Below are 14391 nucleotides of genomic sequence, written 5' to 3'. Positions count from 1 at the left end.
GTAGTGTGTGTGTGTGCATGGTAGTGTGTGTGTGCATGGTAGTGTGTGTGTATGTGCATGGTAGTGTGTGTGTGCATGGTAGTGTGTGTGTGTGCATGGTAGTGTGTGTGTGTGCATGGTAGTGTGTGTGTGTGCATGGTAGTGTGTATGTGCATGGTAGTGTGTGTGTATGTGCATGGTAGTGTGTGTGTGCATGGTAGTGTGTGTGTATGTGCATGGTAGTGTGTGTGTATGTGCATGGTAGTGTGTATGTGCATGGTAGTGTGTGTGTGCATGGTAGTGTGTGTGTGTGCATGGTAGTGTGTGTGTGCATGGTAGTGTGTGTGTGTGCATGGTAGTGTGTATGTGCATGGTAGTGTGTGTGTGCATGGTAGTGTGTGTGTATGTGCATGGTAGTGTGTGTGCATGGTAGTGTGTGTGTATGTGCATGGTAGTGTGTGTGTGCATGGTAGTGTGTGTGTGCATGGTAGTGTGTGTGTGCATGGTAGTGTGTGTGTATGTGCATGGTAGTGTGTGTGTGCATGGTAGTGTGTGTGTATGTGCATGGTAGTGTGTATGTGCATGGTAGTGTGTGTGTGCATGGTAGTGTGTGTGTGCATGGTAAATGGTAAGGCTGTGGTAATAACCTGTTGCCTGTATGTTTTCTTCTCTCTTCCTCAGAACATTGTAGCAGTAGGAGCAGGGTTCTGTGATGGGCTGAGGTGTGGGGACAACACCAAGGCAGCGGTAATCAGACTAGGACTGATGGAGATGATAGCCTTCGCTAAGCTCTTCAGTAAAGATGGCGTCGTCTCCTCTGCAACCTTCCTGGAGAGCTGCGGCGTGGCTGACCTCATCACGACCTGCTATGGAGGACGCAACCGGCGCGTGGCCGAGGCCTTCGCCAAGACAGGAAAGGTAAGGACACCACCCCATGGCAACGTTACACCACCCCATGGCAACGTTACACCACCCCATGGCAACGTTACACCACCCCATGGCAACGTTACACCACCCCATGGCAACGTTACACCACCCCATGGCAACATAACACCACCCCATGGCAACGTTACACCACCCCATGTCAACGTTACACCACCCCATGGCAACGTTACACCACCCCATGGCAACGTTACACCACCCCATGGCAACGTTACACCACCCCATGGCAACGTTACACCACCCCATGTCAACGTTACACCACCCCATGTCAACGTTACACCACCCCATGGCAACGTTACACCACCCCATGGCAACGTTACACCACCCCATGTCAACGTTACACCACCCCATGGCAACGTTACACCACCCCATGGCAACGTTACACCACCCCATGGCAACGTTACACCACCCCATGGCAACGTTACACCACCCCATGGCAACGTTACACCACCCCATGGCAACGTTACACCACCCCATGTCAACGATACACCACCCCATGGCAACGTTACACCACCCCATGTCAACGTTACACCACCCCATGGCAACATAACACCACCCCATGGCAACGTTACACCACCCCATGGCAACGTTACACCACCCCATGTCAACGATACACCACCCCATGGCAACGTTACACCACCCCATGTCAACGATACACCACCCCATGGCAACGATACACCACCCCATGTCAACGTTACACCACCCCATGTCAACGTTACACCACCCCATGGCAACGTTACACCACCCCATGGCAACATAACACCACCCCATGGCAACGATACACCACCCCATGTCAACGTTACACCACCCCATGGCAACATAACACCACCCCATGGCAACGTTACACCACCCCATGTCAACGTTACACCACCCCATGGCAACGTTACACCACCCCATGGCGACGATACACCACCCCATGGCAACGTTACACCACCCCATGGCAACGTTACACCACCCCATGGCAACGTTACACCACCCCATGGCAACGTTATACCACCCCATGGCAACGTTACACCACCCCATGGCAACATAACACCACCCCATGGCAACGTTACACCACCCCATGGCAACGTTACACCACCCCATGGCAACATAACACCACCCCATGGCAACGTTACACCACCCCATGTCAACGTTACACCACCCCATGGCAACGTTACACCACCCCATGGCGACGATACACCACCCCATGGCAACGTTACACCACCCCATGGCAACGTTACACCACCCCATGGCAACGTTACACCACCCCATGGCAACGTTATACCACCCCATGGCAACGTTACACCACCCCATGGCAACTTAACACCACCCCATGGCAACGTTACACCACCCCATGGCAACGTTACACCACCCCATGGCAACGTTACACCACCCCATGTCAACGTTACACCACCCCATGTCAACGTTACACCACCCCATGGCAACGTTACACCACCCCATGGCAACGTTACACCACCCCATGTCAACGTTACACCACCCCATGTCAACGTTACACCACCCCATGTCAACGTTACACCACCCCATGGCAACGTTACACCACCCCATGGCAACGTTACACCACCCCATGGCAACGTTACACCACCCCATGGCAACGATACACCACCCCATGGCAACGATACACCACCCCATGGCAACGATACACCACCCCATGGCAACGTTACACCACCCCATGGCAGCGTTACACCACCCCATGGCAACGTTACACCACCCCATGGCAACGTTTTCACCTCCCATGTCAACGTTACACCACCCCATGGCAACGTTACACCACCCCATGGCAACGTTACACCACCCCATGGCAACGTTACACCACCCCATGTCAACGTTACACCACTCCATGGCAACGTTACACCACCCCATGGCAACGTTACACCACCCCATGGCAACGTTACACCACCCCATGGCAACGTTACACCACCCCATGTCAACGTTACACCACCCCATGTCAACGTTACACCACCCCATGGCAACGTTACACCACCCCATGGCAACGTTACACCACCCCATGTCAACGTTACACCACCCCATGGCAACATAACACCACCCCATGGCAACGTTTTCACCTCCCATGTCAACGTTACACCACCCCATGGGAACGTTACACCACCCCATGTCAACGTTACACCATCCCATGGGAACGTTACACCACCCCATGGCAGTGTAAACAGTATAGGCCTAACTCCTACACAGATACATGGTAATGTCATGTATTTGCCTCCCTGCTAGACTATTGAGGTCCTGGAGCAGGAGATGTTGAATGGACAGAAGCTCCAGGGTCCTGCTACCTCAGCTGAAGTCTACCACATCCTCAAACAGAAGGGACTGGTGGATAAGTGAGTCCCTTTCTGTCTTCCTCTCTCTCTCTCTCTCTCTCTCTCTCTCTCTCTCTCTCTCTGGTCGATCCAGATACAGTACCTAGCCAAATGTAGTCTGTCACCCATTCCACCTGTATTACCCTGTGGTCCCGGCCATGAGCCCAGACTTGATCTAATGATGGGAGAGAGAGAGGGGGGTGGTTGTATCTTTCCATTTTAACTGTCATTCTGTTGTGTCTTTCCCAGGTTCCCTCTGTTTGTGGCAGTGTATCAGATCTGTTTCGAGGGCAAGCCGGTACAGGAAATGATCTCCTGTCTACAGAGTCACCCAGAGCACCTGTGAGTGCAGCTAGCTAGGTATGCTAGGCTAACTTCAGATAGCAGAGCTAGCTCCATCTCTCCTCTCCAGCTGCTCTCCTCTGACCTCTATCTATAGAGAAGCTGTTCTTTCAAACAACCTACCTTCCTTCCTTCCTCCCCACCCTACCCTTCCTTCCCTCCCTCCCTCCCTCCCTCCCTCCCTCCCTCCCTCCCTCCCTCCCTCCTTCCCTACCCACCCCTTCCCTCCCTCCCTCCCCACCCTACCTCCCCCTTCCCTCCTTCCCTACCCACCCCTTCCCTCCCTCCCTCCCTCCCTCCCTCCCTCCCTCCCTCCCTCCCTCCCTCCCTCCCCTCCTGTCCCTACCTACCTACCCTCCTTCCCTCCCTCCCCTCCTTCCCCTTCCCTCCCTCCTTCCCTCCCTCCCCTCCCCAGCCCTTCCCTCCCTCCCTCCCTCCCTCCCTCCCTCCCTCCCTCCCTCCCTCCCTCCCTCCCTCCCTCCCTCCCTCCCTCCCTCCCTCCCTCCTTCCCTCCCTCCCCTCCCCAGCCCTTCCCTCCCTCCCTCCCTCCCTCCCCACCCTACCCTTCAAGGTTCAGGGACCAAAAGTTACAGAGTAGATGCTATTTACAATATTGTTGTTAAAGTGATGAGCCACGGGTGCTGCTAAGTGTCTGGTGAAACAGTACCTCACATTGACATACAATATCTACGGGTGGATGTCGGTTTCCTTCAGTGTTATTGAACCTGAATGACCTCCGATGCTACTAGCCAGCCATTAGGGCTCAAAAGTGTCTCTATGGACACCAGTTGGGTGGGGGGGGGTGTTATAACATAATTAACTTTGTGAGAAGTAATGAGTTTCAGTGGCCCATTTCAAAATCGTTAATTAGAATAGAATGAAATTACTACATTTTTCCCCTGAGGGGAACTTGTGTCATTTTATACTGTTTCACTGCCATTCATATCATTTTAATGACATTACTTTACAGTCAATCCCAATGGAGCCATACATTTTTTGTTTTTTTTACAAAGGGAACAAGTGGGAAAAATTCAAATGCAGTCCTTGCTTCACTAATTTAAATCCCCAATCATTATCAGTGGTGATTTTAGCGTGTAAATCTTGGTGGGGCAAACAAAAAAAAACATGTTTTAGATGCATTCCAGCAAAGCCACTACACAACACAACACTAAACAAGACATTAATTGCACTATAACGGTGACAAGCGATTCCCACACACTGTTAGGGCCTATATAAAGCCTTCCAAACAGCAGAGTCCCAACAGCAGAGTCCCAACAGCAGAGTCCCAACAGCAGAGTCCCAACACCTTACCACTGCTACACCTGGCTATCAGCGGAGCCTTGTCTGGCAGCGAAACAGTTCATTCAGCCTCATTTACTGCCTTTTAAAAAAACATCGCTGATATGGCTGACTTGCTTAAACAAATGTAGTTTCTACTGACAATTGAGATGTACAAACTAAGGCATAAGGGGACGACGAGCGGATAAGAGGCAATCCGTCATTTCGAATAAGACATTAATGAGTGAGCTAGGACGGACGTAGTCAATATAACTATTTGTTCAGCACTTTAGAAATGTACAGCGACAGAATTCAGAAGTTCTTACAGTATTCTCCCTGTACCTGAAGTCAGAACCATAGGATAAATAAAGGTGGCGTATAAGCAGACAATGAAAGCTCTTACAATATTCGATGATGACATTTCTTTAAGACAGACTAAATGCTACATGGGAACCACCAAGTCAGAACAGAAGGCAAAATGAAGAGCTGAAAATAGGCCAAATTAGGGTGAGGGACATGGGCTACTAACAGCTAACTACACAACATACACATAGTATTACTTTCTTAGCTACAGTACACATATCTCCCTGGCATATTACATCATTTATGAAGCAGCGTACAATACATTTTTGGACTCACCTTGTTGTGCTGTGCTCACTTGAACAGGAATGTGGTGCGATGGTCCTTCGTGGGCAAATTTTGTCATCAAACTAGGTCATCAAAGTCTGGTATTCTCTGGATTTATGGTGTTTTCAAGACAACTGGGAACTCTGGGAGAAAAAAAACAAGTTTGAATCATGATTACGTCAGTGATCTTCAGGTCGGAGCTCTAGAAATAGGCCTGAGTTCCCGACTTGCAATTCCGAGTTGGATGACCATTCAAAACAGTTTTTTTTTAAATTTTCACAGTTGGAGCTCGTTTTTTTCCCAGAGTTCCCAGTTGTCTTGAAAATCCAATTTCCCAGTTCTGAGTTTCCAGTTGTTTTGAGCACGGCAGAAGTCATGCTGGATTGACAGCATGGTCAATGTGGAATGTTTATCCTTTTAAGCTTGGAAAAGAGACCCTTAAACCCAGACTTGGGACCACACAGCCACTCCACTGAATAGCAGGCTAGTGATTGCTTTGCAATGATTGCAGTTAGTCACTGATTCCTTCTAAACCAGTCATTGTTGAATTTGCGATTTCCAACTTGTGTAATGTTTATGTCCAATGGCCGATGAGCACCAGTACATTTTATCTATAATTTCTCTTCATTATTTCTCTTCATATGAAAAGGATTAAAAAGGATTTGCCAGTAGATTGTTAACTTGATTCATGATGATGACTGCTAGCTAAGATTTTGAAAGTATGATGTTGACATGATCAGTCCAATCAAAGCTGCTTTAGATATAACGTGATTTGACGTAATTTTATCTGTGGCCAATGACCTTGAGCCTTCTTGGATGGACACTTCTAATGTAACTCTATGGCAACACCCAAGGGGCTTGAATTTTCAAGCTCTACCCTTAGATTTGGTGGTGACGTAGTGTCCCCATGAGTGACAGAACACTGAGCCAATCACAGCGCAACTAGAGAACATTACCAACCCCTACGCTCTGTATTTTCCGCTGGCTGCCCCACCACCATAGAAACCACTGAAACACCTGCATTTTGGAGCTGCCTTACTCAAGAAAACAAAAAAGAGACCATGTTTGTATGCGGCTTTATTAAGTCAATTGTTTTTTTTTTTTACATTGTTTGAAAACTGATATGTGACACGTATTAATGCCAAAATAACATGCAAAACAGGCATCCCCCACCAATTTTTTTTTTTGTTGCTAGAACGGTGGGGCCTGAATGACAGGTCATTTATACACTCTTAAAAGTAAAGGTGTCTGGAAGAACCTTTTGGTTTGCCACACCGGCGGAACGTTTACATTTGAAGGTTCCTCGAGGAACCCCTCAGAAAAGTGTCGTCGAGAAACCCCTCTGAAAAGGGTCATTGAGGAACTCCTCTGAAAAGGGTCGTCGAGAAACCCCTCTGAAAAGGGTCGTCGAGGAACTCCCGCGTAAAGATTCAAACCGGATCCTTTTTGTGATGGTAGTTCTTTTTTTTAAACCTTTTTAATTATATCTTGTAGAGGTGGCAGCCTATCAGATTGAAGGCGTGGCTTATTGGAGGCATGGCTTTCAGATAGTTATTTTTGGTCACCCGTTAGCGTAAATGTCATTCCTGTTCATGTTAAGTTTGTACACTGCAATTTAAAAATGTTCCTTGAATATTTATGCATATTACATATTCTAATAATATGAACATGGCTGATTACATACAGTAATAAAGCGGAAACTATTCCAGCTTTGGGATATGCATAGGTTCTTGAGGAACTCCAGGGTTCCTCGAGTCACCACTAATTCTAAGTGTGTAGTGATTGACAGATACATTTGTGAATGGCAAGAGTGTAAAATAAATAGTGCATGTATAGTATCTGTATCCTACTGCATTCAGACGGTAGGAAGGCAATTATTTCAATGTGTTTTATTTTTTTATTCCATTATTAAAAAAGGGTTTCATTTGTTTCCCTATATCATCTAATGTGGTTTACTAACGTCAGCTTTTGTGGGTCTATTATGATGAAGATGCCTTTACTGGTTATACCGCCAGGGACTTAGTCTGAGTGCCAGTCTGTTTATGGCGTCATACCAAATCATTGTCATGGCAATGACAGGAACGGAGTTGGCAAGAGCAACCAACAGACCAGGTTACCAGGTTACCAGGCCTATTTGGACTTGAATGCATGTTCCACTACTTTAGAAGTGGATAGATACACATACAGTATGTAGTCAGTCTACTTATGAACGTTCAGCATTCAGTAGATGATTAGACAGACCAACACGCTACAGCCAAAGGTTATGGGGTGTGGCGTACGAAGGTTACTTGGTATTAACTTTGCATTTTATTTTTCCTTGTGATTGCAACCTCCAAGCAATCCTTCTTATCAGTTTAACTACCTAGGTAATTAAAAAAATATCAGTCCTCTGTGATTTATCATCCTGGAAACTAAATCAGTCCTCTGGGATTTATCATCCTGGTAACTAAATCAGTCCTCTGTGATTTATCATCCTGGTAACTAAATCAGTCCTCTGTGATTTATCATCCTGGTAACTATATCAGTCCTCTGGGATTTATCATCCTGGTAACTAAATCAGTCCTCTGTGATTTATCATCCTGTTAACTAAATCAGTCCTCTGTGATTTATCATCCTGGTAACTAAATCAGTCCTCTGTGATTTATCATCCTGGTAACTAAATCAGTCCTCTGGGATTTATCATCCTGGTAACTAAATCAGTCCTCTGTGATTTATCATCCTGGTAACTAAATCAGTCCTCTGTGATTTATCATCCTGGTAACTAAATCAGTCCTCTGTGATTTATGATCCTGGTAACTAAATCAGTCCTCTGTGATTTATCATCCTGGTAACTAAATCAGTCCTCTGTGATTTATGATCCTGGTAACTAAATCAGTCCTCTGTGATTTATCATCCTGGTAACTAAATCAGTCCTCTGTGATTTGAAGGGCCACATGTTCTCGTAAGGTTTAAAATGTAAAAGTAACACTGTTTTCTATGGGAATAAAAATGTATATCTCTGTTTTCACTGACCTTTCTCTGCATATTGTGAAAACTGGAAAGGTGTTTGCTAATGAGAGACATTTTTGCAAAATGACCTACTTTCTACAGAACATACTATATATTATGTATTATGCTATCGTAAGGCCTTAATGTATTTTAATAGTTACATTTCAAACTTATTCAACTAAAAACCATCATTTAAAAAAAACACACAATACAATCACAGAAGAATCCAACACCTTGGCATAAAGACAATAATGCAGTGTTTAACTGAAGCTCCGTTGTCGAAGCTAAAATATTTTTCTACATCATTTGATGAATGATTGACTCTAGAAGTAGAAAAGTATCACATCAACGCTCCAGACTATATTTTGGACCAAAGCCACCGGCTCATTTCTTCCCCTTAGTAGCTGTTGTCACACAGGTTACCTTGATAAATCTTAGATCCAGACTCTGTGTTGGCCATATGAACAAGTCCAGAGGGTCCACTGAAGGACGGATGAATACAGTTGTAATGGATGGATAATAGGCCCACAGTGAGTCACTATACAACATTTCCAACAGCAGAGACATGTCTTATAGTCGACAAAGAATAACAGCATGCATCTTATGTATCTAAAGATCTTTGATCGTGAATGTGATGAAGGGGTTTATTTCAGATACATGTCCAGATTCCACCTCCAAAAGAGGGGATGACCGTAATGTCTAAGGATGTTAGTCTGGTGGGACAAACTACGATGTGGAGCTATTCTATGTTGGGTCTTTTTGCCCATAGTAAAAACCAACAACCGCACTAGATCACTTCCATAATCCATGAGCGGTTGATTGCTCTAGTCTGAAATCCCTCGGTGAATTAACTTTTAGTCCTCATCCTCATCCTCTCCGAAAGAGAGAAGACTCTTGTTTTTCACCTTCTTTTCAGACTTCTCCTCCTTTTTCTCTTCATCTCCTCCTTCACTCTTTCCTTCACTCTTCTTCTTCTTGTTAGAGCTGGCGGTGATGCCCTGGAACTTGTCAGAGGAGCGCTTCGTGGGCTTCTTGAACAGGATCTTGCCATCAGCAGGAGTCTTGTCTTCTGTAGGCAGCAAGGAGAAGAGGCAGATGAAGTACACACACAGACCCACAGTACAGACCCTGTATTCACACAGACCCACAGTACAGACCCACAGTACAGACCCTGTATACACACAGTACAGACCCTGTATTCACACAGACCCACAGTACAGACCCTGTGTACACACAGTACAGACCCTGTATTCACACAGACCCACAGTACAGACCCTGTATACACACAGTACAGACCCTGTATTCACACAGACCCACAGTACAGACCCTGTATACACACAGTACAGACCCTGTATTCACACAGACCCACAGTACAGACCCTGTATACACACAGTACAGACCCTGTATTCACACAGACCCACAGTACAGACCCTGTGTACACACAGTACAGACCCTGTATTCACACAGACCCACAGTACAGACCCTGTATACACACAGTACAGACCCTGTATTCACACAGACCCACAGTACAGACCCTGTATACACACAGTACAGACCCTGTATACACACAGTAGACACAGTACAAAGACACACGCCAATTAACACCAAGTTAATTTGATAGTTTAGGCTATTATATATTATTTATTGGTACAATTAATTGTTCTTACCTTTTTCTGTACCATCCTTTACCTCTTTTATCTGTAACACTTCTTCAGCGCTTAAATCTCCCTTTTTGAGAATGACAACTTGAGGCAGCTCATCTTCACGATCACTGCCACTGTCATCCTCCAAGGCTGGCATCTCTAAACGCTGCGGGAACAGTGACAAGGTTGAATATCACCATACTGACATCATACCAGCTGCTCTTTCCAGGTTAAAAGGTACACACATCTGCAAAAATAGCCCTTCGTGTCAATGAAATATCTATAGTGGTGAAGGAATTGAATTATGTGAGAGAAAACCCAATAATTTGGAGGGTGGTCAACTCTCCTGTAGAGCTAGCTAATAAGGTTACTTGACTAGCTGAATCAAGATGTTAGCGCAGGACTCGAACTAAAAACTACATAAAGAGTAGCTCTCCAGCGGGCTTGCCATACAGTCACATATATACTGTAGCTCTACATCCCACCTAACGTTAGTCCATTTTACATAGGCTAGCTAACCTAGCACATTAGCCAAATACCTTGGTGTCAATGGTGGGTCCTTCCTTAAAGCCAACATCGTTCTTGAATTTCTTTAAAAATGACGGTTCTGCTGGTTTCACCCACGATACGTTCGCTTTCGGACCCTTATTCATCTTAGCCATTTTGAGAGTTAGAACAAATGAAGGAAACAAGATAATTTCAGGTTGTGTTTAGCGTAACATTAAATCGTCATCACCCTGCGCCCGATGAAGATCATATGATCCCCGAGGTGAGTCTGATTGGTTGAACCGAGTGAAGCCTTTTAGACAAGGAAGTAGTCAAATATGTGACAGTACAGTCTAGTTTAGATACTAAATAAACATGATTTCAGGTGCATTTTATTCATTATTAGCGGGCTTTCTTGGAGCCGTCGCCTCCTCGTCAGCCAAGCTGTCTCTGGGCTCAAACTACCTCAAAGGGATGTGTGAAACAGGGCTGAAAACCTGGTCTCAGGATGTGGACTACAGGAATATTCAGGAGGAAACATCACCCTGCGAATGGGTGAGAGTGCATCTATATGAATGTATCATTTTCAAAGTGTGTGTGTGTGTCAGAGGGAGACTGAGAGAAAGAATGTGTGTGTGTGTGAGAGATACCATTCTACCAGAGACCACTAACAAGTCCTATTGTATTCCAGCTCCACATCCCTCTGCAGCTGCTGTTCACCTGTAATGCTGTGATGTGGTGTTGTTTCAGCTCCACATCCCTCTGCAGCTGCTGTTCACCTGTAATGCTGTGATGTGGTGTTGTTTCAGCTCCACATCCCTCTACAGCTGCTGTTCACCTGTAATGCTGTGATGTGTTGTTTCAGCTCCACATCCCTCTACGGCTGCTGTTCACCTGTAATGCTGTGATGTGGTGTTGTTTCAGCTCCACATCCCTCTACAGCTGCTGTTCACCTGTAATGCTGTGATGTGGTGTTGTTTCAGCTCCACATCCCTCTGCGGTTGCTGTGTGGAGGACTGCTGTTCACCAGTAATGCTGTGATGTGGACCTTCTTCTCCAAGGCTCTGAGACACTCCTCCTCCTCAGCCCGGGCCACGGTCACCACCACCGCATCCAACTTTGTATCCTCTGTGAGTAGAGCAGCTGGTTGATATCCATCACGGCATGTATTCATAAAATGTCTGAGTAGGAGTGTTGACCATAGGATCAATTTCTCCTTTTAGATCATAATGATTAAGTCAGGAGGACCTGATCCTAGATCGGCACTCCTCCTGAGATGCTTTAGGAACACGACCCCAGATCTCAGCACTCCTCCTCCTGAGATGCTTTAGGAACACGACCCCAGATCTCAGCACTCCTCCTCTGAGATGCTTTAGGAACACGACCCCAGATCTCAGCACTCCTTCTGAGATGCTTTAGGAACACGACCCCAGATCTCAGCACTCCTCCTCTGAGATGCTTTAGGAACACGACCCCAGATCTCAGCACTCCTCCTCCTGAGATGCTTTAGGAACACGACCCCAGATCTCAGCACTCCTCCTCTGAGATGCTTTATGAATACGACCCCAGATCTCAGCACTCCTCCTCCTGAGATGCTTTAGGAACACGACCCCAGATCTCAGCACTCCTCCTCCTGAGATGCTTTAGGAACACGACCCCAGATCTCAGCACTCCTCCTCCTCCTGAGATGCTTTAGGAACACGACCCCAGATCTCAGCACTCCTCCTCCTCCTGAGATGCTTTAGGAACACGACCCCAGATCTCAGCACTCCTCCTCCTCCTGAGATGCTTTAGGAACACGACCCCAGATCTCAGCACTCCTCCTCTGAGATGCTTTAGGAACACGACCCCAGATCTCAGCACTCCTCCTCTGAGATGCTTTAGGAACACGACCCCAGATCTCAGCACTCCTCCTCCTCCTGAGATGCTTTAGGAACACGACCCCAGATCTCAGCACTCCTCCTCTGAGATGCTTTAGGAACACGACCCCAGATCTCAGCACTCCTCCTCCTGAGATGCTTTAGGAACACGACCCCAGATCTCAGCACTCCTCCTCTGAGATGCTTTAGGAACACGACCCCAGATCTCAGCACTCCTCCTCCTGAGATGCTTTATGAATACGACCCCAGATCTCAGCACTCCTCCTCCTGAGATGCTTTAGGAACACGACCCCAGATCTCAGCACTCCTCATCCTGAGATGCTTTATGAATACGACCCCAGATCTCAGCACTCCTCCTCCTGAGATGCTTTAGGAACACGACCCCAGATCTCAGCACTCCTCCTCCTGAGATGCTTTAGGAACACGACCCCAGATCTCAGCACTCCTCCTCCTCCTGAGATGCTTTAGGAACACGACCCCAGATCTCAGCACTCCTCCTCCTCCTGAGATGCTTTAGGAACACGACCCCAGATCTCAGCACTCCTCCTCCTCCTGAGATGCTTTAGGAACACGACCCCAGATCTCAGCACTCCTCCTCTGAGATGCTTTAGGAACACGACCCCAGATCTCAGCACTCCTCCTCTGAGATGCTTTAGGAACACGACCCCAGATCTCAGCACTCCTCCTCCTCCTGAGATGCTTTAGGAACACGACCCCAGATCTCAGCACTCCTCCTCCTCCTGAGATGCTTTAGGAACACGACCCCAGATCTCAGCACTCCTCCTCCTGAGATGCTTTAGGAACACGACCCCAGATCTCAGCACTCCTCCTCTGAGATGCTTTAGGAACACGACCCCAGATCTCAGCACTCCTCCTCCTGAGATGCTTTATGAATACGACCCCAGATCTCAGCACTCCTCCTCCCGAGATGCTTTAGGAACACGACCCCAGATCTCAGCACTCCTCATCCTGAGATGCTTTATGAATACGACCCCAGATCTCAGCACTCCTCCTCCTGAGATGCTTTATGAACACGACCCCAGATCTCAGCACTCCTCCTCCTGAGATGCTTTATGAATACGACCCCAGATCTCAGCACTCCTCCTCTGAGATGCTTTAGGAACACGACCCCAGATCTCAGCACTCCTCCTCCTGAGATGTTTTAGGAACACGACCCCAGATCTCAGCACTCCTCCTCTGAGATGCTTTATGAATACGACCCCAGATCTCAGCACTCCTCCTCCTCCTGAGATGCTTTAGGAACACGACCCCAGATCTCAGCACTCCTCCTCCTCCTGAGATACTTTAGGAACACGACCCCAGATCTCAGCACTCCTCCTCTGAGATGCTTTAGGAACACGACCCCAGATCTCAGCACTCCTCCTCTGAGATGCTTTAGGAACACGACCCCAGATCTCAGCACTCCTCCTCCTCCTGAGATGCTTTAGGAACACGACCCCAGATCTCAGCACTCCTCCTCTGAGATGCTTTAGGAACACGACCCCAGATCTCAGCACTCCTCCTCCTGAGATGCTTTAGGAACACGACCCCAGATCTCAGCACTCCTCCTCTGAGATGCTTTAGGAACACGACCCCAGATCTCAGCACTCCTCCTCCTGAGATGCTTTATGAATACGACCCCAGATCTCAGCACTCCTCCTCCTGAGATGCTTTAGGAACACGACCCCAGATCTCAGCACTCCTCATCCTGAGATGCTTTATGAATACGACCCCAGATCTCAGCACTCCTCCTCCTGAGATGCTTTAGGAACACGACCCCAGATCTCAGCACTCCTCCTCCTGAGATGCTTTATGAATACGACCCCAGATCTCAGCACTCCTCCTCCTGAGATGCTTTAGGAACACGACCCCAGATCTCAGCACTCCTCCTCCTGAGATGCTTTATGAATA

General features: G+C 47.3%; 3 protein-coding genes across 3 annotated transcripts in view; 2 read left to right on the top strand and 1 right to left on the bottom strand.

Annotated features, from left to right (window-relative positions):
* LOC106594695 (glycerol-3-phosphate dehydrogenase 1-like protein) overlaps positions 1–3735 on the top strand; it is a 15413-nt gene extending 11678 nt beyond the window's left edge. The window contains 3 exon segments of the mRNA XM_045719364.1: positions 661–897; positions 3151–3257; positions 3486–3735. Of these exon segments, the coding sequence (XP_045575320.1) occupies positions 661–897; positions 3151–3257; positions 3486–3582 (441 nt within the window). The 3' untranslated portion in view covers positions 3583–3735.
* Positions 3736–8588: 4853 nt separating this feature from the next.
* k1143 (K1143 protein) lies at positions 8589–10841 on the bottom strand. Its single transcript, NM_001146592.1, is given in 3 exon segments — positions 8589–9540; positions 10139–10280; positions 10654–10841. Coding segments are annotated over 3 exon segments (480 nt in total). The 5' UTR covers positions 10777–10841; the 3' UTR covers positions 8589–9325.
* Positions 10842–10884: 43 nt separating this feature from the next.
* LOC106591352 (transmembrane protein 42) overlaps positions 10885–14391 on the top strand; it is a 4844-nt gene continuing 1337 nt past the window's right edge. Inside the window, exons 1-2 of the mRNA XM_045719363.1 lie at positions 10885–11155; positions 11584–11730. Of these exons, the coding sequence (XP_045575319.1) occupies positions 10976–11155; positions 11584–11730 (327 nt within the window). The 5' untranslated portion in view covers positions 10885–10975. The remainder of the gene's footprint in view (positions 11156–11583; positions 11731–14391) is intronic.

This window comes from Salmo salar, chromosome ssa05 (genome assembly GCF_905237065.1).
Source record: "Salmo salar chromosome ssa05, Ssal_v3.1, whole genome shotgun sequence".
NCBI classification, from domain to species: Eukaryota; Metazoa; Chordata; class Actinopteri; order Salmoniformes; family Salmonidae; genus Salmo; species Salmo salar.
The sequence above is the reverse complement of the archived record's forward strand: the minus strand, read 5'-3'. Positions and strand labels throughout refer to the sequence as shown.